The 27,770-nt window shown below is 37.3% G+C and overlaps 1 protein-coding gene across 1 annotated transcript; it reads right to left on the reverse strand.

The window, feature by feature from the left end:
- On the reverse strand, nucleotides 1-27,504 carry LOC150092308 (uncharacterized). The gene is made up of 7 exons (XM_090414842.1): nucleotides 27,412-27,504; nucleotides 24,038-24,325; nucleotides 18,914-19,132; nucleotides 17,978-18,169; nucleotides 17,678-17,860; nucleotides 15,790-16,029; nucleotides 1-2,417 (listed from the first exon to the last, which is right to left on the reverse strand). Exons 1-7 carry the CDS (start codon nucleotides 27,446-27,448, stop codon nucleotides 1-3), a joined length of 3,576 nt encoding a protein of 1,191 aa, XP_090270968.1. The 5' UTR covers nucleotides 27,449-27,504.
- Between the last annotated feature and the right edge of the window lie 266 nt (nucleotides 27,505-27,770).

The following is a 27,770-nucleotide window of genomic DNA, read 5'->3' on the forward strand; positions in this document are numbered from 1 at the left end:
TTAATTTTTGGTTTTTGGCCAATTACATACGCAAACCTCAGGATCAAAATGAAGATTGGAAGGACATTTTTTTACATGCGGAAACCAGTCTTCACACTGTATAAATAGTCGAGGGCTTCCTGGGTGTGAATGATGTCCATATCTTTCGGGACAAGTGAACCGTCTAACTCGCTCCTTTGTTTCGTCAATAATGCAATCAATATCATCAGGCTGACAGTTATGAACAGAAGTGATTGAACTAATCTCTGTTGTCGCTGCTGAACCTTCTGAAACCGTTCTTTTTTGGTCATCACTAGTTGCAGTGGATATTTTTCTCAGTTCCGGAAGCGCCGTTGTCTTAACAAGGTCATTTACAGTGCTATAAATGAAAGTATTTTCAGGTATTGATGACGTCAAATGCTTTCCGGAGGTACTTACTGATGAACTTTTAGAACTGAGGGATGTTTTATTAGCATGAATTACAGCCGTTGTAGACGGATCTGCTGAGGTGGTCGAAACATTGAAGCGCATCACAGGTGTAGTGGGCAGTTTAGAGAAACTAGTTTTGTTAAAAAGAATAGTGGATGTTTTTTCTATGGTTGGGGAAGCAGTCTTGTTGAATACAGATATAGTTTGCATTGCAGTGCCTGTCACATTGAAGCCATTCCCTGTTGTAGTTGGCATTGTGGAAAAGGCAGTTCCGTTGAAGCCAATCCAGCCAGTTGATTGAGTGGGTGGCGTGGCAGTTCTGTTGAAGTTAATCCAAGCGGTTGTTTGAGTGGGTGGGGCGGCAGTTCTGTTGAAGCCAATCCAGCCAGTTGATTGAGTGGGTGGCATGGCAGTTCTGTTGAAGCCAATCCAGCCAGTTGATTGAGTGGGTGGTGTGGCAGTTCTGTTGAAGCCAATCCAGCCAGTTGATTGAGTGGGTGGCGTGGCAGTTCTGTTGAAGTTAATCCAACCGGTTGTTTGAGTGGGTAACGTAGCAGTTCTATTGAATTCAATCCAAGCGGTTGATTGAGTGGGTGGCGTGGCAGTTCTGTTGAAGTTAATCCAACCGGTTGTTTGAGTTGGTAACGTAGCAGTTCTGTTGAATTCAATCCAAGAGGTTGTTTGAGTGGGTGGGGTGGCAGTTCTGTTGAAGCCAATCCAGCCAGTTGATTGAGTGAGTGGCGTGGCAGTTCTGTTGAAGCCAATCCAGCCAGTTGATTGAGTGGGTGGCGTGGCAGTTCTGTTGAAGTTAATCCAACCGGTTGTTTGAGTGGGTAACGTAGCAGTTCTGTTGAATTCAATCCAAGCGGTTGATTGAGTGGGTGGCGTGGCAGTTCTGTTGAAGTTAATCCAACCGGTTGTTTGAGTTGGTAACGTAGCAGTTCTGTTGAATTCAATCCAAGAGGTTGTTTGAGTGGGTGGGGTGGCAGTTCTGTTGAAGCCAATCCAGCCAGTTGATTGAGTGGGTGGCGTGGCAGTTCTGTTGAAGCCAATCCAACCAGTTGATTGAGTGGGTGGCATGGCAGTTCTGTTGAAGCCAATCCAGCCAGTTGATTGAGTGGGTGGCGTGGCAGTTCTGTTGAAGTTAATCCAACTGGTTGTTTGAGTGGGTAACGTAGCAGTTCTGTTGAATTCAATCCAAGCGGTTGTTTGAGTGGGTGGGGCGGCAGTTCTGTTGAAGCCAATCCAGCCAGTTGATTGAGTGGGTGGCATGGCAGTTCTGTTGAAGCCAATCCAGCCAGTTGATTGAGTGGGTGGCGTGGCAGTTCTGTTGAAGTTAATCCAACCGGTTGTTTGAGTGGGTAACGTAGCAGTTCTGTTGAATTCAATCCAAGCGGTTGATTGAGTTTGTGGCGTGGCAGTTCTGTTGAAGTTAATCCAACCGGTTGTTTGAGTTGGTAACGTAGCAGTTCTGTTGAATTCAATCCAAGAGGTTGTTTGAGTGGGTGGGGTGGCAGTTCTGTTGAAGCCAATCCAGCCGGTTGTTTGAGTGGGTGGGGCGGCAGTTCTGTTGAAGCGAATCCAGCCGGTTGTTTGAGTGGGTGGCGAGGCGGTTCTGTTGAATAGAATGTCCGCTGTAGTTTCCGTACTCTTTGCGGTAGTTCTATTGACGTTAACAACCTCAGCTGTAGTTTTTGTGGAAGATGAAGTAGTCATGTTGAAGAAAACTCTGGCTGTCGTTTGTGTAACTGGTAAAACAGTCCCGTTGAAAGGAATCGCAGCTGTCGATTGCGTAGTTAGTAAAGCAGTTTTATTAACGAAAATATCTGTGCTTTGCGTTGATTCTGAAGTTGTCGTAAAGGTAAGAGTCTTGTTCAATTGAATCATAGGTGTAGTTTGCGTTGGGTTTCTTGAAGTAGGGGTAGTTGCTCTGATGCGACTCGTTGTAGTTCGGATTACATCGAAAACCGTCTTGTCTGTTACACCTCCAGAAACGCCTGTTGTATATTCTGCAAAGATAAATCCAAAATAATTCTTGTATCTTTTAACATGGAATGCAAAACTGCTAAACGTGTTTATAATATTCTAAATGAATTCACAGAATTCTAGTTTTAATTTTTAGTTTTTAATTCTAGTCGAAATTTTAGTTTTACTTTTGACTGACAAAACTAAAATATTGAGGACATAACGTGTGTGTGTGTGTGTGTTACGTTAATGACCAATTAAATGTTAATTTATATATAATAACTGTGATGATCGAACTCATAATGAAATCAATACTGTAAACATAACGTAGCAACTTTTTTTTTGCTTTTAAATTTATCTTTGCAGATATTTACAATGTTTCGTTAATGAAGTTGTTGCATTTTCGAAATGTATAACTTTTAAAAGTGCTGTTTTTTTAATTAAATGATTTTCAGGAGTTTTTACCCTATCGGCGACTTTTGGTACTAAATCTTTCTTTCGCGGAATTCATCGTGTATGTATGTATGAAACAAACATCAACTCATCATCCAATTTATCCAGAAGATGGGCAGAGTGGCCTTATTTACAGCACTCTGCAACCCAATAACATCATGGAGCAGGAGTTAGCTTAGGTGTACATCATAGATCTCCCTACAAACTAAACGTGATTGCTGATATACCAGGATATGCCTTGTATGCTCACATAATAGCACCCAACCATAATACCCTGCATGTGTTTAACATCTACATACCACAGCAGGATGCTCTGGCATCACAAATCCTGGATTTCGTTCAAAACCATCTGTCTAGTATAGACCAAGAACATGTCATAATAGCGGGAGACTTTAATTGCACTCTTGACCAAGAAAAAGACAGACTTCAGTGTGCTGAACATCGTAGCCAATTAATAAACAAACTTCAAACACTGGTAAACGATAATGAACTCATCGACGTCTTCCGGCATCAACATCCGGATTAGAAATCCTACACATGGAGGTCAGCAATCACAGCGACAAATAGGCCACTCTATCAAGCACGACTGGACAGATACTACATTTCCAAACATACCTTGCCTCTAGTCAGAAACATCTCACACATCCCTTCCTACATTTCAGATCATTGTTTCGTCAAGCTGCAACTTTCATTATCCTTGGAAGCATCCAAATTAGGAAGTGCCTACTGGATCTTCAACAATACTCTCCTGAAAGATCCAGATTATATAATAAACACTCAGGCTTTAATAACCAACCTCACTCACTCGAAAGTGGATACAGAACCAATGAAAACATGGTGGCCCCACCTAAAATCACGAATAAAATCCTTTACGCAGATCTACAGTCACCAGAAAAATCAACAGAAGAACATTAGAATCAGACAACTTGAAGAACAGCTCAAGTATCTCCCAGAAGAAAGCCCTGAACATCATTCTGCCTTCCAAGCCATGCAAAGACAGGCAGAATTATCGGCAAAAGGTGCCCTACTTAGATCGCGGCATACACAAATAAATCTTTCAGACGCCCCCACAAAATATTTTTTCTCTTTGGAAAAAAAATGCCAGGCAGCAAATTCCATCTCTGCTATCAGACTTCAAGATGACAGCATCACAGAAGATCCAAGAAAAATCACCTCTGAAATCCTACAATACTACAAGAATGCATACAGCACTGCAGGAACATCCCATCATGCCATTCACGAAATACTGAAAGAAACCAAAAAAATCTCTGCAACAGATCGGAACCACTTAGAAAAGAAAATCACGCTACATGAACTGAAAACCGCATGCACATCCTTGCCAAAGAACAAATCTCCTGACCTTGATGGTCTCACGTCAGAGTTTTTCCAAGTCTTCTGGAATCAACTCGGACCTCTTCTCCTCGAAACACTGCAAGAAGCCTACATCAATGGCCTCCCACAATCCGTCACGACCTCAGTAGCACGATTGATACCAAAGAAGGGAGACCAAACGGATATCCGAAACTGGCGTCCAATCTCCCTAATTAATACCGATTGCAAAATAATTTCCAAAGTTATAGCAAACCGAATAAAGCCAACACTGCCTGAAGTTATTGGCCAACATCAAACGTACTCTGTCCCAGGAAGATCAATACATGATAACCTCCATTTAATAAGAGACCTCATCCACATCGCAAACAGCCTACATGAAGACCTAGCACTCGTCAGCCTTGATCAGGAGAAGGCTTTCGACAGGGTAGAGCACGAATACCTTTATGAAGTTCTAAAGGCATTTGGCTATGGTCCTCTCATCATTGAAACAGTGCAAATGCTTTACAGAGATGCACACTTCTGTTTAAAAATCAACAACAGGCTCACTCGCACTTTGTCATACTCTCGAGTGTTCAAGCAAGGATGTCCCCTCTCTGGTCAATTATACACACTGGCCATAGAACCCTTCTTAAAAAGAATACACGACACCATCATCTCCAAACGAACCAGAATAATAGAACCACATCAAAAAATTACCTTATCAGCATATGCCGATGACGTCACTGTAATAGTACGAAATGAAGAAGAAATGACAGTAACCGAGGAAGCACACAGACTATATGCACAAGCCTCAGGGGCCAAATTAAATTCTGCCAAAACCACGGGCTTGTGGTCAGGCAGATGGAAGTCTAGAAATGATTCTCCGATCGAATGTACCTGGTCAAGCGAAGGACAAAGATACTTAGGTGTGCACCTTGGCAACACCAAAATATATAACACACTGAACTGGACACAGCTGCACAATCGTTTTAAACAGGTGCTAGGTAAATGGAACAGCGTTCGTTCCATGTCTTCACTTAGAGGAATAGTACTAATAGTTAACCAGATGGCTGCGAGTGTCTTATGGCATACCCTCAAAGTACTCACACCTCCCGAAGAATTTCTCTACCACATTCAAAAGGAAATCAAACGTTTCCTCTGGAACAAAACTCACTGGACAACATACCCTCAACTCTGCAAGCCACTCAGCAAGGGAGGTCAAGGCCTGATTTCCCTTGAAAACAAGACTCGATCCTTCAGGATGATCCTCCTCCTAAAGACACTTCAATGCAATCACACTTATGTAACCACCTTCGATTACATCACGAAAGCATCCACCAGAGGACTTACACTTTCCACAATCCTCCGAATGGCCAGTCCTGCACCATCTCCTCCTAAACTACCTCCTTTTTACAAAGATGCTCTACAGCGATGGAAAAACACAGGACTCCATCACACACTCACAGGATCAACAGAGTCAACTGTACTTACAGAACCACTATTTTCAAACAAAAACATCACAAGTCTCACAACTGGCCAGCCTTTTCTTTTCCCTACATATAACTGGGCAGGAATAAGAGTCATAGGAGACCTCCTAACCCACACCCTAAAGTGGAAAGCATTTACAAGCCTACCAATGAATAACCCAAAAACTGAAAAGCAATATCAACAGTTGCAAGCCTCCATTATAAAAGCCTATCCAGATATCGCTACACCTCAGGAAATCCGTATTCCTTCTAGAAACTGCTCGGGGCCAATATTTCATCTTGTACAATCTGAAGCCTCACTTCCAATTCATCCCTCCAACTACAAGAAAATATACCACTTCCTCATGTCAGTGTCCCCATCCTCACCATTCTTATATTCAGCCTTAACACTCTCATCTACAAGGCTGCATATACCACACAGTTTTCAGTTTGATCTGCCATATAAATCAAAATGTGCCAAACCAGATTCCGAAATACAGTGGAGACTATGGCATAACATCTTGCCAACTCCTTCAAAGCTCTACAAATTTAAGCTAAGAGAAACGGATCTGTGTCCATTCTGCGACGTTTCAGGCACCTTGGAACACACATATCTGACCTGCCCTGCAAACAAAGTGATAATCACCTATGCCCTGAATACCGCCTCTAGCACCTGTAACTACACACACAGCCAAGAAGACTACTGGAGTTTAGTCCACACAGAAGAAAACAGACACAGAACATGCAATTTCATCTTCATCTGCGCTAAGGCCGTCATCTACAGCTTTTACCTAAAACAGACAAGAAGTAACCAGCACCCATCCATCACTGAAACTGCACAAACCCTCATGTACATCCGGAAACTAAAAAGCAGGCTGATATTGGAACTTGAGCACTTCAAAGAAACAAGAACTGTCGCGAAATTCCTAGAGGAGTGGAATCCAACTGCTACCCTCTTCTGGATCGACGACGACAATGTGCTTCATCTGAATGATAACTCCGACTGAAACTGAACTGTTAATTTTGAATATTCATTTATATCTCTATTGTACACCCGAAAGGAAAATGTTTTTCTTTCTCTGTAAATATATACTTATAATATGTAAATAGTCATTGTTGCCTATCGTGTAATGTTTATTTTAACAAGTTAAATAAAAAAAAAAAATCTATCTATCTATCTATCTATACCAATAACAATAACTGATAAAAACCAATAACTCATGGGAGAAACTTACACCCAGCAACACTAACAAGATCTACAGCACTCTAACACAACAGTCGAACCAAAGCACTTTATTGGAAAATCCTGCATCATCGGATCAAACACTATTTCAATGGGACCTACCATATCGCACAAGAGCCATCAAACCTAACGCAGATATTCAGTGGAGAATGCGGCACAATATATTACCCACTCCTACTATATTACGAAAATTTAACTCAAACGTCTCAGATAACTGCCTGTTCTGCTACCAATTAGGAACAGTCCGGCATATCTACTTGGAATGCCCAGTCAACACCCAATTAATCAGTTTGTCTCGGGAAACGGCAGCTCTCACCTGTGGTAGTCTTCATACAGAAGAGGAATATTTCAATCTCGTCCATGCGGAGTCATATAACCATTCATTCTGCAATTACCTTTTCATCACCGCAAAAGGTAATATACAACTTCTACCTCAGACATACAAGACCAGACAGCACAGCAACTTCACAGAGAGAGGCAACTGACCAACTCACTGCAGCCTTCCAACAAAAGGTGAGAAGTCGGATCCTACACGAGTATCACCACCACAGGCAATGCAACACCTTAGATCTTTTCCACCAAGACTGGAATCCACGGAATCAACTCCTGGCTGAGCAAGGCGACTGCATTATAATTCACTTTCCAGCATAGAAGTGACACCATCCCCCCCCCCCCAAAGAAAGGGGAAAAAAGAAGGATTGTTGTGTTTAACAGGGCGAAAATTAATCAGCTGGCACTCTCATGTAAATAGACAATATTGTGCAATAGAAACTCCTATGTTCTTCCGCTTTTATAATCTTATACAGTATCATGTTAGAATAACTTTTAATGGCTTTAATCTAAAAAAAAAAAAAAAAATGTAATTTGTCTTTTAAGTGACTTCGATGTAACATACCTCAACAAGAATATGAGCATGTAACCTCTCTGCCTGACTGCAGAGAACCAAAAACCGGTTAATCCTGTAAATAAGATTGTTATGTTCACAATAAAAAAAAAATATATATATATTATATATATATATATATATATATATGTTAAAGAAGCCAAGCTATTTTAAACCTGGTTTTACTCCATTTCCCAAGTAAGCAAACAGACAATCATTTCAAGTTTGCGCCTGCACGTAGTGCAAGTGACCCATAAACTAGTACAAGCCTAGGCAACTCGTGGTAAAGGTGGTATAAGCTCTGATCACTACTCTTAATATTTGCCCTTAATGCAAAGCCCATCTCCTTGAGACGAAGTATGATGCTATGCATTAAAGGCAAGGGGCCACTACCCAGACCTGTTTCGGCCTTTACTGAGGTCTCATCAGCGGGAGCCAGGCTTAGAAATACCAAGATTAAGTAATACAGAGCTTATAAGTATTTTAGTTACCAATAGGTGCTTTGACCTTATTAAATAAAAATCTCAGGATGAGAGATAGATGTAGGAAGTTTTTTACCTTGGGTATAATATATGTTAAAGATGCCAAGCTATTTTAAACCTGGTTTTACTCCATTTCCCAAGTAAGCAATTAGACAAACAAGTCAAGTTTGCGCCTGCACGTAATGCAAGTCTAAGTGACCAGTAAAGTAGTACAAGTCTAGGCAACTTGTGGTAAAGTTGGATGATTTTTAGCTGTACAATTATACTCTATTAACATTTAACTGAAGCGCATATTTGGAACATAATAGTTCGTCATTGTTTAATTATGTATAATTAAAACGATATCATTTGTTTTTTAATATGCCATAAAGAAATTCGATTCAGTGTGATAGTTTTTCTTATAGTCCAAAAAAAAAAAAAAAACCTGAACTTTTCGAAAATAGAAGGAACTAGTGGCGCCACCTGTTGTATCTTTTTGTTTTAGAGAGCGGCAACCTTCATTAGTGTTGTGTCAACTGTTTATGACATTTGTTTCATTAGAAGCCGAGTTATAGTGCCAAGAGTGACAGTGTGTTTTTGGCCAACGGTCGGAAAATGAGTTTCAAACAGAGCTGCGACTGACTTTTGTGTTAAACTTGGTAAACGTTTTACCAAAACGCAGCAAATGCTTCAAAAAGCATACGGTAATGAATGCTTATCCCGTACTCAAGTTTAAGAGTGGTTTAAGCGATTTCAAAGTGGTCGTGAGACGCTTGAGGACGACGAAAAGCCGGGCTGTCCTAAAACTGGACTGAGCGAAGTTAACACCCAAAAAGTGCGTGTTTTCATCAAAGAAAACCCGAAATCGTCGGTGATGACATTGATTGAAGATGAATTGGGGATTCCAAAGTCAACTGTGCACAACATTTTGACCGAGAGTTTGGGCCTTCGTAAATTGAATTCGCGAGTTGTTCCCCTCAAGTTGACCGACGACCAAAAAATGTATCGAATTGAACACTGCAAGGACCTCATTAAAACCGCTCGTAAGGACTCAAACGTCCTTGAAACGATCATTACTGTTGACGAAACGTGATGTTTTGAGTATGAGCACGAAAGAAAGCGCCGGAGTGCTGAGTGGAGACCACCAGAAGAGGGGCATCCGAAAAAAAAGTCGCTTGGAAAAGTCAAAAGTAAAGACAATACTGATTTATTTCTACGATTCCAAGGGCATTATCCACAAAGAATTCATTCCGCTTGGCAAACGGTCAGTGGTGAGTTTCATCTTGAAGTTTTGAAGCGATTGATAGCGAGAATTCGTCGCGTACAGCATGAATATCGTGACGCCCGACCGTTCGTCAAAACACACTGTCACTCTTGGCACTATAACTCAGCTTCTAATGAAACAAATGGCATAAACAGTTGATACAACATTAATGAAGGTTGCCGCTTTCGACAACAAAAAGATACCACAGGTGGCGGCACTTGTTTCCTCTATTTTCGAAAAGTTCGGTTTCTTTTTGGACAGACGGTGTAGTGGATTTTTATCACACTTATGAATGTATTGCCTAACTGTAAACTTTTAAAGAAAAGATCGTTGCTTTTGCGGATATGTTTAAAGAGAATAAATTAAATCAAAATTTAAAAAAGGGAAAGAATTTAAAGCTTTAATCTCCATTTAGATCATTTTTATTTTTCATATTTAATTCTACTTGCTCAAAAGCATGAATTTATAAAATACACAAACTAAAGTGGGGAAAGTGGCATTTTAATCCATAATTAATTCTCGCGTTTTCTGTTTTCACAGTTCACTCGGTCTCTGGGTAAACACAATCCGTAAGTGTCATCGAATAATTGTTCTGAAGGACACTTTCTCAGTTCAGGCAAACCATTTCGACATTCATAATACAAAGAACAGTCCAATTGATGCACTAAATTCTCTCGACGACCTTTGCACATATTTAAATCGGGAGGATTAGTGTCCCAATCTGACGATCCAGTTGTTAACCAGAAGTATGCTGTTGTCTTTCTGTCTGGAGAATGCGTGGATGTTGGGATTGAAATGTCCAGTTTCTGAGTGGAAGTTAGGAATTCACTTGAACTGTCCAGTTTGTGAGTGGACTTGAGAATTTTTTCTTCTGTTGAATCATCCAGTTGCTGAGTTGTTTGTAGGTCTTCCTCTCCTGTCGAAGTTAATCGAGTAGTTATCATAATATCAGGTTGTGTTGATGTCTGTGGACCTTCAGTAATTTCTTCGGTCGATCTATTTGAAGATAGAGTACTCAACAACAGCTCTGTCGAAATAAACAATGCATACCGATTAACTTATGTAAAATTCAGTTTGTTTCATTCTTTCTTTTATTAGTATTTTTTCATATGAAATTTCTGAAATGCATTGAAAAGTTGAACAGGTTTGTGTTCAAGGGAAAAACTCTTCAAGAAGCAGTTCGCCGAAAATCATAAATTTAAAATATTCTAAGACCCTCCGAGCTTCTATTTATCCACTTCAGCATTTCTAAATTTATTCTTGTTTTATATCAGCATGGCAAATAAAGTGTTTTAAGACTGATTTATCTTGCATTCGATTTCCTCCCTCAAAATGTTGTAAACTTATATGTTAGTGCTGTAAGTGAACTAAGGTTTACTCCTATTTTTATTAATATATATGAGGTATTGTTTATTAATTTTAACCTGGAGTGAAGATACTACTCCGGAAACCAAAAAAAAGTGCTGTGATGGAATTTATCTCCTACCTGAAAACAGTCACAAACACCCTTCACGGGGGACTCGAACCCACAGCCTTTTGGGGTGGAGAAGGAATACTCTAAACACAAGGTCAACCAGGCCGGCATAGTGTGCATTTTGAGATACATTGTGTTTCATAACGATCTTCTCGAATTCAAAATATTTATCGTGAGAATATATGCAGAATACAGAGAAAAACTGAGAAATGTGCAATTTTAATTAAACAGTTTTATGTACAAGTCACCAGGGGCATCAAAAGTCAACTCCAGCCAAAAGAAGAATTTTATTTAGACACCACATCATAATGTTTTTTTTGTGATTTCCATTCATGACGGTTTTAAATGTATAGCACATTAAATACAGTAGGTAGTTTAAGAGTAGAATAATTTGGGAAACCCACTATTAAGAGCAAATGGAAAACTTTTAAGCTCCTTCAGGCCTTCAGGAAGCATAGTGATAATCTCAAAATGGGCAATGAAAACCATTTACTACAGATAATATTCAACTAGCATATAATGGATTATATAACTCATAATATTAGAAAACACTTACACAATCGTATTGGGTTAATGATCCATGTTTATGGAAATCCTAGAACAAAATTTGTTTTCCAAAATCTTGGATAAACTGCAACTCTTATGATGTAGTTTTTGTAGTTTGATTGACACCATAGTGTGAGGAACAAACAGCCATAGCGTCCACCTCAATAAGATGTAGGACCTCCAATTTATACTGGTCACAAATACGTGACATGGCACGATGCACCTTGCCCATGGGATGTCCGTTACTTCTTTCCAAGCAGTATACAGATTTGAAAATTTGAATAATGCACACACAGGATACAACCTGATCACATACATTATCTGTTCAAAAATATCCGGAGATCTGCTCACCTTACCCCAACTCTAACTTCTAATATGAAAAAGAATTAAAATGGAGTTGGATACATCCATTAAGGAAAATACCAAATGCAATTTTTTCTCAGAACTTTCCACTTGATTTTGGTACCTTGCTGCAGTAATATCCCCCCCCCCTCATTCTTCCAGAAAAGCATTAGTGACATCGGTCACTAATGTTGAGCGATTCGGCATAGCTCTCAGTCAGTGTTCCAGTCCATCCCACGGGTATTTAATGATGGATAAAATAAGAACTCTGTGCAGGAAAACTAGTTTTTCAACACTCATCTCATCAATCCGTCCTGCACAGACCTTTTTTGTGGAGGAGGGCATTGTTGTTTTGACACTGGAAAAGACTTTATCAAAACTCTTGCTGTCAAGTTGGAAGGACATATGTGTCAAGTCTTATTATAAGCAGCATAAAGATTTCCATAGCTGGAACTAATGAGTCTAGTCCAAACAATGAAAAACAGTTCCAGATCATGATGTCTCCTCCACCAAACTTCACATCTGGCACAACACATTCGGGCAGGTACTGTTTTCTTGGCGTTTGCCAAATCGAGACTCGTCCCTCTAACTTGCAGGTAGGGAAGCGTGATTCATGACTCCATGGAACGCGTTTCCACTGCTCAAGAATCCAACAGCAGCGAGCTTGAACTCCAGCTCAACGATTGAAATAGTCCTTACTGATGTTAAGAATGGTAAGGCAACACAGTCATAGAAATCCATGCTCAAGAATAACGGTTGTGATGCCGACGTTGTTTGCTGAGGTATTTTGGAGCTCAGGTAATTGAAAGTGTTTAAATCGACGTTGTTTGCTGAGGTAATTGAAAGTGTTTAAATCGAAGACAAGCGACTTTTTTTCACGCCACGTACTTCAGCACGCGGCACTCATGCTATGTGATTTTGTTTGTCCTTCCAGGGAGCGATGTGTTGTTTGCTACCTAGACATTTCCACTTACATTACTTACAGTTGATCGGGGAAGCTGTAGCAGGGCAGAAATTTCCCTGAGTCTTTCAAAGATGGCATCCTATTGTAGATCTACGTCAAAAGGCACTGAGCTCTTCACTACGGCCTATTTTAATGTTAATGTTTGTATATGAAGAGGGCAAGATTGTGTGCTATATAGCCATGGTTCTTTTATGCCTATATAGGCCACGGGTGTGTTGTAATGTAGACATATCCATTACTACGAAGGGGTATCCGGATAATTTTGATTAGATAGTGCATCATTTCACTAGGAGATCAGGGGAAATAATGGAGATAAATATGAAGATAGCCTTCTTAAATGGAGACTGACTTCAAGTTGGTTAATGTAGGAAATCAAAATCTCAGGATGGATGATGAAACTCATTTGTACTTATGGTGTCGACGGTAGAATTGGTGAAGACGTAAAGGATTTTTGGAGTCATTTTGGGGCGGCTAGTGTATATAAAAATGAAAAGTTGATTCTTGTTGGTAACTCAAACTGGAGAAACAAAATGAATTACAAGTATAAAGAAGTATTTTGGGAAAATTAGGGGAAAGGACAATGCTCATAAAATGGCAAATACTGCTCTGTTGTTTTATAAACATTCTTATAAATTATGGGGAAAGAAGACAATAAGAGTAAAGCCTTTTTCGTTAGGTGTATTTTGATAACGATATCCTCAGATTTCTCTAAGGAGAATAAATATTTAATATAACCATCATAATGTTTATTAGTGTAACAATAAATATGCCCTTAAAAGTGATAACATTTCTACTAGAGTTCTGGAAGGAAACGTATTCGAATAACGTCAGATTTGAAATGTATAGACTCAAATATCAGAGTAAAAGTGCCAGAGTTTGAAAACGAGAACAACAGAGATCGACAAATATGAAGAAAACGTTGACTGTCTTAGCTAAGAGAGTATGTGGTTAAATTTTATCATATACAATGTCCTCCTGATAAGTTCCACATGTGATTATGGCGAATTCAAAGATTAAAATAGTCAAAATGAGGTGTTTTGAAACGCTTCTCAGTTTTTCTAAATTTGAATTACGTATATTTCCTATTCGCTGTATTTCGTATATTTGTATTGCTAAACAAATGACTAGGACTTTTATTATGTAACATTTAAGTCGCTAAAGACAAGGCATTGGAAGATAAATATTACGAAGGTTGTTTCTTTCGAAGTTACTAAGAAAATTAAATCTTGATGCTACAGACACGAGAGTTCTCAGGAAAATTTAACGAATGAACAGACTACGTTAATGGTAAGACTATCTTATAAATGAAGAATCACAAACGAAATTGATATTAATTGTCTGTTCTCACATTTTCAAGACGTGTCAGCAGAGATACTCGAAGTGATCTGTTTAATAAAACAGGTATTTGAAGCAAAAAATTGAAAAGAAAAAATACCGAGCGATAGGGCAAGATATATAAATACACCCTCAGTCCAAAAAGAAACCAAATTTTTCGAAAATAGACGAAACTAGTGGCGCCACCTGTTGTATCTTTTTGTTGTCGAAAGCGGCATCCTTCATTAATGTTGTGTCAACTGTTTATGACTAATTAGAAGTCGAGTTATAGTGCCAAAAGTGATGTTTTGACAAACGGTCGGTCGTCACGATATTCATGGCGTACGCGACGAATTCTAGCCATCAATCGCTTCAAAACTTTGACATAAAACTCACCATTGACCATTTGGCCAGGCGGAATGAATTCTTTGTGGATATTGCCCTTTGAATTGTAGAAACAAATCAGCATTGTCTTTACTTTTCACTTCTCCAAGAGACTTTTTTTCGGATGCCCCCTCTTCTGGTGGTCTCCACTCAACACTCTGGTGCTTTGTTTCGGGCTCATACTCAAAACGCCACGTTTCGTCACCAGAAACGATCATTTCAAGGAAGTTTGAGTCCTCACGAGCGGTTTTAATGAGGTCCTTGCAGTCTTCAATTCGATATATTTTTTAATTCAATTTACGAAGGCCCAAACTCTCGGTCAAAATGTGCACACAGTTGATTTTGGAATCCTCAATTGATTTTCAATCAATCTCACGGACAATTTCGGGTTTTCTTTGATGCCTTTGACGCACTTTTTGGATGTTAACTTTGCTCAGTCCAGTTTTTTGGACGGCCTGGCTTTTTGTCGTCCTCAAGCGTCTCACAACCACTTTTAAATCGCTTAAACCACTGGTATACTTGAGTACGGGATAAGCATTGATCACCGTATGCTTTTTGAAGCATTTGATGCCTTTCGGTAAAACGTTAACCAAGTTTAACACAAAAGTCAATCGCAGCTGTCTGTTTGAAACTCATTTTCCGACCGTTCGTCAAAACACACTGTCACTCTTGGCAGTATAACTCGGCTTCTGATGAAACAGATATAAACAGTTTCAAGAAAAAAATGTTACAATAGGTGGCGCCACTAGTTTCTTCTATTTTCAAAAGTTCGGTTTCGTTTTGGACAAAGGGTATAGGTTGTTCCAACTAGGAATTCGTAAGATAGAAATTTAGGTGATGGTGAAGTTACATAGAGATGCCAATTAATGTATCAAGTTGACAAGAAATTAATGAAATATCAATAAGTTACACTTTCGTAAGTACACTGCTTGAAGTTATACACCGGAAATCATGATGATGGAAAATTCCAAATGATTAACATAAATTTAATAAATGCTATCAAGAAAATTAGTACCCCAAGGAGTTATATTAACAATGGGTTAATATAACCCATTGTTAATATATTGAGTAGCAAATTTATATTGAGTAGCAAAACAAAAAAATTGTTAATTTAGGATTAGAATATTAACAGACTTCGCTGTACTGTGTAAATCCATAAGGAGAGTTTTCTTCGCAAAATTGGATTTTAGAACACAATATGATGCCAATGGTTTTGGTCCGATTTAGCTTTACTGTTCTTTTCAATTTTATTTAGAGATTAGGAAACTATTTGGTTATATTACAAAGTAATAGTTATACTTATCAACTTACCGTCAGGTATTTTTCTGTTTCCACAGTCTACTTTATCATAGCTGGAACATATTTTGCTAGTTGAGTTAAATAAGAATCCATGGGGACATTTACGGATTCTAAATCCATGGGATTGGCATTCATAATAGAGGGAGCAGTCGCCCTCGTGGGTTTCATTTCCTTCTTTATCTTTACATAAATAATTATCTGTTGTTATGCTTGTAATGGATACTGGCGTTGTAAGTTTAACATTCCTGCCATCTGTAAAGAAGAAAACAATTGAACAACTTCAGGCGAAGTTCACAAATTTCAATATGATTAAAATTTTAGCAGCATTATTTTGGATTTCAGTAATGTGTGTGTGTGTGTGTGCGTATTTTATTGCTGTATTTCATAACTCGTTGAAATGCGACCGGTCTTAGTCTAAACTTAATCTTTTAAGAAGTTATATCAAATATTATTTTTATATTAGCCTATAAAATGTTCCATAGTTAATATAAAATAAATTATGAAATTAAGAACCATTTCTAATTTTAAGATTTAAGAATTATATCTAATACACCCTCTGTCTAAAAATAAACCGAACTTTTTGAAAATAGAAGATACTAGTGGCGCCACCTGTTGTATCTTTTTGTTGTTGAAAGTGACAACCTTCATTAGTGTTGTATCAACTATTTAGGACATTTGTTTCATTAGAAGCCGAGTTATAGTGGCAAGAGTGATAGTGTATTTTGACCAACGGTCGGAAAATGAGTTTCAAACAGGCAGCTGCGATAGACATTTGCGTTAAACTTGGTAAACGTTTTACCGAAACGCATCAAATGCTTCAATAAGCATACGTTGATGAATGCTTATCCCGTACTCAAGTTTACTAGTGGTTTAAGCGATTTCAAAGTGATCGTGAGACGCTTGAGGACGACGAAAAGCCGGGCTTCCAAAAACTGGACTAAGAGAAGTTAACATCGAAAAAGTGCGTGATTTCATCAAAGAAAACCCGAAATCGTCCGTGAGGTTGATTGAAGATGAAATGGGGATTCCAAAATCACAAAATGTGCACAACATTTTGACTGAGAGTTTGGGTCTTAGTAAATTGAATTCGCGATTTGTTCCCCACAAGTTAACCGACGACCAAAAAATGTATCGAATTGAACACTGCAAGGACCTCATTAAAACCGCTCGTAAGGACTCAAACGTCCTTGAAACGATCGTTTCTGGTGACGAAACGTGGTGTTTTGAGTGTGAGCCCGAAGCAAAGCGCCAGGGTGCTGAGTGGAGACCACCAGAAGAGGGGCATCCGAAAAAAAGTCGCTTCGAGAAGTCAAAAGTAAAGACAACGCTGATTTGTTTCTACGATTCCTAAGGCATTATCCTTCAAGAATTCGTTCCGCCTGCACGATATTCATGCCGTACGCGAGAATGTGTCGCGTATGGCATGAATATCGTGACGACCGACCGTTCGTCAAAACACACTGTCACTCTTTGCACTATAACTTGGCTTCTAATGAAACAAATGCCATAAAGAGTTGATACCACACTAAAGAAGGTTGCTGCTTTAGACAACACTAAGATACAGCAGGTGGCGCCACTAGTTTCTTCTATTTTAGAAAAGTTGGTTTCTTTTTTGAACGCAGGGTGTAAATAGCTATTGTTATACATATTAATTTTATTAATGCACTTATTATCTTTTCTTTTATCTACTAGCTAGCCATGCGACCACGCTTACTGATGCCACCTTTAGAATATTGGATATTTACTGATTTTAATTCTCATATCATTTATTTAGAAATTACATTTTCTTCAACAAATCAGTTAATTTTCTGTGACATGCATCTCATAGTCATTTATTTCTAAATGGCATTGTCTTTTATAAAGTGTAATTAATTTATTTAGAGATCTTTATTATTCTTACCATTTGGATCGATTCTGTCTTTGCAATCAACATTTTTTGAGGAAGAGCACTTTCCTTCATGCTCATCAAAGAGGGTACCGCGTGGACAGACCTCGTAGAAGTAGACGTTGTGGTGACATTCGTAGTATTGATCGCACTTCTTGCGATGAGGGAAGAGACCATTTGAATGGGGACATTCGAATCCTAAAAGAACAACGAACACATCGTTGAGCAAAATTTGAAAATTGTATGCATTTGTAGGACTTACATTATTTCAAATAGATGGTTTTAATTAGATTAAGTGAGTTTGTCGATAGTTACCATCATCTGCGTCACAGTGTACAAGATGCTCATCAATACATTCCTTCTGTTCCTCTTCGAACAATTTTCCTGAGGGACAAATACGTTTAGTGGCTTTCTTTTTCGCACATTCAAAGTAAACGCTGCAGTCGTACGGACTTCGAAATGTTCCGGAGTCCTTTGGGCATACGAATGTGGTCTTTGGATCTTTTTCTGAGAAAGAAAAATAATGTTTCAATTCCTGACATTAATTACTCACCAAAAAGAAACAATAACGAAGTTCTGATTTAAATTTTAATAACAAATGCAAAATTCTTTACTCCATAAGATTCAAATTAACATCGTCAATAATACAACCTCTTTTCCTAAATCTTTTTTTGTTCGTCTTCTTAATTTTATTTCGGATGTTATCTTTTACTTCTTTTTTCTGTCCAGCAGATATCATGGAACAAATGAAGGAGTCAGTTGTTATTCGAGTGACGAACTCCTAGTGTTTAGTAGCCAACTTCACTATCAACAGAATTAGTTGTAAAAAGAAATAACAAATTGTAATCTAATAATAATAAATAAATACTAGCACTAGCGACTCCTATCGTCATTCAGAATTCCTCTTTGTTATTATTCTCCATTATTCTCTGTATGTTATGGATTTAATCATAACATGTTATCGAAAGATATTTTAGATTTATTCCTGTATAATATTTATTATTTGCAGCTATGGAAACTGCATTTTATTTTCATGAAATTATTAGCTTTTGATTTTGAAGCACTTTAAGACAACGGAAACATCTAGTGAAGTAAAAAAGTAAATTTCCTTCACAGCTAGACACGGAGAAATGGAATTAATAGTATAGGTGTTGAAGTTCAGTACTGTTTTTTTTTTTGCTTGCGCCATGCCGTACTATTAGTTTTTAAGCAATAAATTAAATTTTATGAGACAAAAATTCTGGATTTTACCTCCTGGTATTCTTCTGCTGCCACATCTCACATAATTCTTGTCGAAACATTTTTCTTTCACAATATCAAACAGCCAGCCTACGGAGCACTGTCGCAGCGATGATTTCTCTCTGTAGCACGCGTAATACAAACTACAATCTGCAGAATGGGGATAAAATCCATTGGTTGCTGGACATCGGAAGTTGGGGTCTGGAATTATCTTAGTCTGTGGTCTTTCTGCTGAAAAATTAAAAAGTTGTCGAATTAATAATATAGAGGAAGGGAATGGGCAAGGTATGGAAGGGTCACATCAGAGAAGTGATGTTCATAGAACTTGTAGAACTAGAAATGATTTGTTATGTTTGTTTACTAATACTAAGACGTATTAGAAATAAGGAGAACGAAATTGTTGCATTGATTGAGTTTATTCGTCTCAAAATTGTAGGTATAAGTGAGACATGGCTAGATGATGATGACATCTTGAAATGACTAGAGATGAGCGCATATGGTATTTATCGGGAAGACAGGGAGGAGTACTGTTGATGGCAGCAGATGAGTTGTGCACATCTAAGGTGGATTTGCAAGGTGCAATTAGTAGCCGCGGTTTTGAGGCAGTATGGTGTGAAGTAGAGGAACAGTTTGAAATTTTGTTGGGTGTTGCCATAGACCTACTAATATGGAGTTAATGAGAAGGAAATGTATAAGCATATTAGCCTAGCTAGAAAGAAACAAATTAGCCTAGCCAGCGAGTGATCATTATGGGTGATTTTAATTATAGTAATATAGACTGGAATCAGGAGACTGCATCTGTGGGCAAGGTAAATGAATTTCTGGAGTTTTTAAGAGAGTTACCTAAGGTAGTAGTACATAACAGAGAGAACACGAGGATCAAGGATATTGAATTTGATCATATTATCAAATGATCTTATTATAAATGATATTATAAAAAATTACCCTGCCAGCGAACACTTCATGGTCACTGTCATAGGTTGGTCATTTCTTTCTTTCTAGCAGAAGTCCTGAATCATTTCAGGACTTCTGCTAGAAAGGGATCTATGTGGAATTATAGGACTGGGAATTATGAATAGCTCAGGAAACAGCTTGCGAAAATAATTTGGAAAGAGGAACTGGATGGAAAGAATATCACCTTTGCTTGGGCCTTACTTAAGAATTATTTGGTGAAGGCAATATCAGAATGTATTCCAAGGGTCAAGAGGGTAAACATAGAGAGAACCCATAGCTGTCCCCTCTATTTGTTTATAGAATTTTCCTTGCCAAACGAAATAACCTGAGTTCATGGTAAACTAAAATAGGTCTGAGATATCTGGAGGAAATTTGGTCGGGATGCGGTCCAAAGTATCTTTGAGTGGGACATTGGTGAATAAGGAGGAGACATCAAAACTGACCATTATGTTGTCAGTGTGTTAGAGTGAGAGGTTTTCTATACTGGCTTAAAAGTGGGCTGAGTTTTTTTTTTTGTGTGTGAAGGTGTGTTGCCAGTATATTGTGTGAGCACTCTGGCTAAATCTCGGCTAATTTATATGTGGGGGAATCAGTGGCATCCACAATGGGACGTAATGGCACATTCTGTTTATGGATTTTTGGAAGTCCATATATTCTGCGAGATCTAGAGTTAAAAGGTTTTAGTTTGTTAGTCACTTCCTCAGGCCAAGAAGTAATCTTCTTTAGGAGCCAATGGAGTGTTCAGATTTGGGAGCTGGTGAGATCATATTCTATATAGGTAAGTAGACCGATCTAATAGTAAAGAGGAAAGCTTACTTGTGTAGTCAGTTTTGTTTAGAACTACAGTGGCTTTTCCCTCATCCGCTTTATTAATTATTTTTACTGTTTTTTTATTTCCTGTAGAGCTTTGAATGCTTTGGACACCCGCCACAAAATACGCTGGAAGAAAGCAACCTTACATCACCGTAGCAAGTATAAATATGAGAGATTATTCCAGGAATCAGCCTCAGCTCTAAAAAACTTCCCAAACCTCAACAAATTTGGATGCATGAGACTACCCCAAATATGGGAAGCTTGCATTCTTTGAACATCAACCCAACAGCTAAAAGTGCTATCCAATTTAGCCCACTAGATGGCACCTTTTAGGACTCTAAGACCGACTTCGGTTGTTGTCTTCAGTCATATTTGTTCAGTGTTAGTGCCTGTCATATCATTAATTTATCATTAATTTTATGTTCCCTGAAGATGGAAAATGTAACATGACCGAAATATTGGAAGTATTAATTAAAGTTTTTTAAATTAATATAACAGTATTCGTTGTCTTTCCCTAAAAATTGACAGTTAAGGAAGATGGTGTTTTAGCCATATGCTTACTTATTATTATAAAGTGACAAATACATTCGATAAGGGTGACGAATACACAGTGGTATTTAGATTTTGCAAAGGCCTTTGATAAATTGCCATATGAAAAGGTGGTAACTCAGGAACGGTTGCGGCTAAACAGTAGATTAGTGCGCTGGATGTGGGTGTGGCCGGAGTTGTCTATGGAGGAGCGATATCTCAGAAGAGGAAAGTTACTATTGTTGTTCTCTAAGGATCTGTTTTGGATTCATTGCTACTTAATGTGATTTGTATGTAAATGGTATTGGGAGAGATCTGAATGGTGATATGCAGTTGTTTGGAGATGACGAAAAGTTGGAGAGAGCTATCAGGAGTAGAGCGGATGCCGTGACTTTGCAAGGTGACTCAAATAGACTGCTTGAATGAGTGAGGATGTGCGGATGTCAGTTCAATGTTACGAAGTGTAAGGTTTGAAATTTTGAAAGCAGAGATGGGATGTAGAGTACACAATCAGTGGAAATATCTTGGAAGAGGTAGAGTAGTGAGAGATCTGGGTATGATTGTGAGCAAGGACCTAAAGTTTAATGGGCATATTGATAAAAGTATGATTATGAGGACAGCACAAACCAGATTTGGTCACCTGGTTTTCAAAAAAATGAAGATGTATTGGAAAAGGTGTAATTTGCAGCAATTGATGGATACGAGGAACAGAAGAGGAGGATATGATTCAGATATATGATCTGTTAAGGGATTATTACCAGATTAATGTGGGGGAAGGATTTGCATAGAATGGGTGAAGATAGGGAGAGAATAATAGGCCATCCTAGAAGCTCTATAAGCAAAGTATGAGCAAGGGGTGAGGATAAGGTTGTTTGCATGGAGAGTGATGAGTGATTGTAATGCATTGCCCAAGAGTGTAGTGAGCGCGGAGACAGTGAATATATTTAAGGCAGTGAATATATAAATACAACAGCTGCTGCATATAGGTGATGCGTAGCCTTTCTATAGTGTAAAAATATTGACTATTTAATCATCAATAATCAACTGATATTTGCAATCACACACCTGCTTATTTATCGAACAAATATTCTTACGAAACCAATTTTGTGTAGGGGACTGCAATGCACTGTAATGTTTTTTTATTTTATTTTTATGTTTTCAGTTTGAATGATGAGCTCTAAATAAGTGTTTTTTTATCTTGTAGTTGGTAGGTAATCTAGGCCTTTCTAAGCAAACTTCATCGGCCATTTCAACTCAGCAATGGAGTCTATGTTAACGCTGTAATTTACTCGAATTTTATGAGAGAACTGGTACTGTTAGCGCCACTATTTCCTCTACCATAAACTCACTTAGACTTTTAGATTTAATCAAACACTTAAATAACAACGCATAAGTTAATCTGATGGTACAAAAGAATGCTTTATCAATACAATAGGATCCATTGTATCGAGATTAAATGCACAGATATGACGTATTTCGTATTAAAGATAAGGTCAACATTGGCTGCTGCATTCTGATGTCTACTGGTGATATGGCATATTTTATCTGACATTTCTGTACGATAAAGCAATCCGATCAAGCAAATTATTTTATATTCTAATTTTATATTATTTTAACTCTTTCATTTAATTAGCATGATAATTATTCCAATTTAAATAATACTGTCTTTTTTAAAATGCTTTTTTTGGATAAGAATATAACTAATAGAGGTAGCTGCTGTATCGGGATCAAATGCACAGATATGACAAGTATTTCGTATTAAAGATAAGGTCAACATTGTCTGCTGCATTCTGATGTCTACTGGTGATATTGACATATTCTATCTGTCATTTCTGTACGATAAAGCAATCCGATCAAGCAAATTATTTTATATTTTTATTTTATATTATTTTAACTCTTTCATTTAATTAGCATGATAATTATTCCAATTTAAATAATACTGTGTTTTTTAAAATCGCTTTTTTGGATAAGAATATGACTAATAGAGGGAGCTGCTCATTAGGATAATCCGAAATCATGGTTTAAAAAGTTCTATGTTTAGTTTATTAATTTTTACGAGGTAAAAATGAATACAAAATTATAAAAAAAATATTACAAACAGAAGAAAACTCAGCCCACTCCAGTGCTATAGGTTTACAACTTTTCTCTGGGTGGAAGTCACATTAAAATCTCTGAGAGGGCAGTTAATCCTATTTTTATAGTATATTATGAATGCTAAATGCATTTGTTTCCTGGTCAGTTTTTTCTATTTTGAAAATGAAAAACCAGAGTTTTGTGGAACCCCCCCTCCACCTCCGTTTGAGACCTGCAAAACCAGTATTACTTGATTCTTCTTTTTAAAGAGGAGAAAGTAATACTTTTCGAATTTTGCGTAATAATAATAAGTAAAGTACACAGTTTATACGACCTTAGTGTTTCAATTTTAATTTTAGGAGGGTTTGAAAATATTAAGGGAATGACTGTTATTTGGGAGGGAATGATTGAGAAAGATATCTTAAGGGATTAAACATTTCACTTATGTCATTTATTTTTAAACAGTTTTCTTTTGATTTCTTAAGGGAGACAATTCGCTACTTCCTATATATCTTCCATCAGAAGACATACAGCTACTGAAAACCATATATCTATATACTGTAGTTGGCAAATAAAGCAATTGTACGTCACGTACATACTGATTTTAATAAATCCATTGAGAATAATTCAACCTTATCCTTGAATGTTTTCTGTTTTGTGAATATTTAATCCAAAGAAATATAGTTTATTTGCTGTGACTTTCAACTCTTTGATACCACAAATGTTACGTCAAATTGATCACATCAATTTTTTTTTTTTGCAACTTACCTTGATAATATATCTGATATTCACAGAACACTTTGTCCTTTTTAAAACATTTACGCTTCCTACTATCGAAACGATGACCATCAGGACACCTGAATATTTTTCGTTTTCCATTAGAAGTCCGGTAGAACAGCTTGCAATCCCCAACATGCGGTTCAAGATTTCTAGCATACTTGTTTGGCAATATTTCTACCTGTTCAGAGTGGATATCTTTTGCTTCAGACCTCTCCCTCCATTGATTGTTGTCTTCCACCTCTATAGTAGACGAGTTGACAATTGATAGGAGGAAAACTATAAAACATAACCAATTATTAAAATTAATGAAGTTTTCAACTAAAACTAAACTGCTTGATCATTTAGCTATTTATTATGTTGCTGCATGGAATTAGTAAAGTAATTCATATACCACCCAGGGTTTATGACATCAAACATGGTCAGAAGATAGTGCACGGTTTTTTCACAGATTCCTTAGAAGCCCCTCAGGCTATTAAGAACTGCTACACTAGACATCAAGAAATACTTACAGACGTAGCAAAAAACATGAACAAACTACATAAGGATTCCGAAATAATGTTCCAATGGATCCCATCCCATGTGGGATTAAAGGGAAATGAAACTTCAGATGAAGTAGCAAAAATGGTTGCAACATCAAGTGATACCACAGATTTCGATCTTTTTAAAACTAATCTAAAAGAAAACATAAAAACCACAATTCTCCAGGACATCACTCACCACTGGTATTCGGCAGAAATACCAGGAGCTATCATCAACTCCAAGTTTAATTGCTGTGCCACTACCATGATCTCTCGCCTCAAGAGCGGCGACACAAGACCAATCAAGTTTAGCAATGGCATAAGTTTTCCCCATCTGTAAAATCTGTAACATCGAATCATCGCCAATGCATTTACTAAATTGTGTGAATATTTCCAAAGAAAAGATGCTGCATAAAATACACCAATTTGATCTCTATGATCTGGTGTAATAATACCGTACGATAATAATAATAATAATAATAATAATAATAATAATAATAATTGTAATTTTTTTTTTTCAAGATAACAAATTTATATGAAAGTTATTTCTGAGATTAACACATCAATTTTTTTTATATATACGGTGAAACCTGTGGTGAATTCATCACTAAAAACACACGTACTGACCACAGTGATAAGTTTTAATTCGTAAATATTTCTTCCCAAGTATCTTGGGATATCCTCAGTGCAGTAATTTAAACAATACTAAGAATAACATGCACTTAGGGCGCATGATTACAATGGAATCTTAATATGAGTGGAGTAGCGTGTTATAGAAGTAAATAAAAATATTACTGAAAAAAAAGATAACATATATAAAGAGATTATTTTACACAATTTTGTATGACAATTTCCCATACTTTAGGAATAACAAGAATGTCATTACGGTTTAGATTTGGTCTGCAAAGTAAGGCTTCGGCACTTTCTTTATATAAACGTTCATGTTTATATAAAGATCTGTGTAAAAGTTTTGTCTTTTCTCAATGGATCCTATGGTTTGGGTTTTGACCTCCGTGTTGAGCGAGGCCAGATTTTTGCGGTTTGAAAAGAAGAATATGGTCTTGATATTTCGAAATGCATTTCTGAACAGATCTGTCCAAACTAAGACAACTTGCAGGAGCCTAGGACCTCATACAGGCCAGGTAACATTAGAGGAGAGAGTTTGTCTTTAGGAGAAGGCAACAAGTTATAGATCTGGTTGATGGGTTTGTAAGTAGTGGCAAAATTGTATTTCTTCATAATTTTGAAAGACGTTCGGAGATGCTTTTGACATAAGGTATGGGAATCCTACGGGATTCTTCTTGTCTAGGTTGATGTGTGGGGAAGTGACTGATGATTTTTTGAGTTGTTTTAAGATTGTATGCATTTAGTATGGCTGTATTTTTGATTATTTCTAGTTCTTCGTTTAGAGACTCTTAGGAGGAGCAGAATCTGTGTGTTCTGGTAACTAGTGATTTAATATTGCCAAAATTTTGAGATGAATGATGAGCGGAAGAATTGTGGATGTAGCGACCTGAAAATGTAGGCTTCCGATAGACAGAGGTGGCGATGGAACCATCTTCTTTTCTTTGAATGTGTAAATCCAGAAAGGAGATACCCTGTGGAGATTCTTTTCTAGTGTAAAGTTGATGCGATGATGAAGAAGGTTTATTTTATCTAGAAACAGGTGTAATTCTTGTTCGGAATGACCCCAGACAGCAAAGTATCGTAGAATATCGTAGCCAAATTTTTGGTTTGGGTTTAAACGTGAAAATGTTTTCTTCAAGGTATTCTAGAAAGAGGTTGGCAAAGTTTGGTGATAAGGGAGATCCCATTACTCTTCCTTCCTCTTGCTTGTAAATTTTACCTTTCCAAATGAAGTAACCGGAAGTAATAACAAACTTGAACAATTCAACTATATCAGACGGAAATTTTGGGTTAATAACTCTGTTTCTTTATGGGGAATGTTAGTGAAGAGGGAGACAATGTCGAAGCTAATTAACATGTCAGTTTTTAACAGTTGCATGTCTTTTATGTTTGCGTGAAACTCTGTGGAATTTTTAATTGATGAGGCTGAGTGGGGTATGTGAGGACGGAGAAGGTTAGATAAGAATCTTGATAACTTTTAAGTCGGGTTGCTAATAGAATCTACGACGAGTCTGAGTGGAACGTTATTTTTGTGAAGTTTAGGTAAGCCATAAATTCTTGGAGGTCTAGCATGGTATGTCTTGAGTTTTTTAATTGGTTTGGCATCATAGATTATTTTTGCTACTTCGAAATGAAGTCTGTTGGCTTCAATACCTCGCTCAACACGGAGTTCAAAACCCAAATCATAGGATCCATTGGGAAAAGACAAAACTTTTACATAGATCTGTATATAAACATGAACGTTTATATAAAGGAAGTACTGAAGCCCTACTTCACAGACGAAATCTAAACCTTAATGATGTTCTTACTATTCCTAAAGTATGGGAAATTGTCATACAAAATTGCGTAAAATAATCTCTTTATATACGTGTATTTTATTTTTTTTTTCAGTTATATTTTAATTTAATTCTATAACGCGCTACTACACGCATAGAGGGATTCCATTGTGAGCATGCGCCCTAACTGTATGTTATTCCTAGTATTGTTTGAATTAACTGTACTAACGATGTCTTTTGATATATTTTATAGAAACATATGAAACATTTCTATAAAATATATGTTATATTTTATAGAAACAGGATATATAATATTTTCAAAGATTATATTTCGTACAGTCTGCTCTTAATGTGGAAATATAATCTAGGTGCGCGACAGTAACAACTATAACAAAAAAAAAAAAACGTAATTAATTGTAATGCTTGTTTAAAATAAGCTTACCTGCTATCAGTGCAAGACATAACACCATACATTTCATGATTACTAATATATGCTTTGTCTAAAGAATTAAAATCCTTTTAACTTGCAAATACCGCATCAATTTATAGAACTAAATATCCTGGTATGCTGTATCTTTCAAAAATAATACAGATTTGTGTTAATTTTTTTCCGATAATGCTTCCTATCTCTCTGATAAAGGAGATGTTGCACTGCGTTTATCTGTTTTGTTAGATATGTTCTTAATGTCCGTGTATTTTATGAAAATTGTGAAACATGAAGATATCAAAACGTGATGTTGGATGTCAAATATTTTACTTTCTACTAATACAGGATATGTGTATGTCCTTGTAAAGTTATTA

Source organism: Typopeltis vanoorti, chromosome 26 (assembly GCF_054136105.1).
Source record: "Typopeltis vanoorti isolate ZY-2024b chromosome 26, IOZ_Tvanoo_1.0, whole genome shotgun sequence".
Lineage (NCBI taxonomy): Eukaryota > Metazoa > Arthropoda > Arachnida > Uropygi > Thelyphonidae > Typopeltis > Typopeltis vanoorti.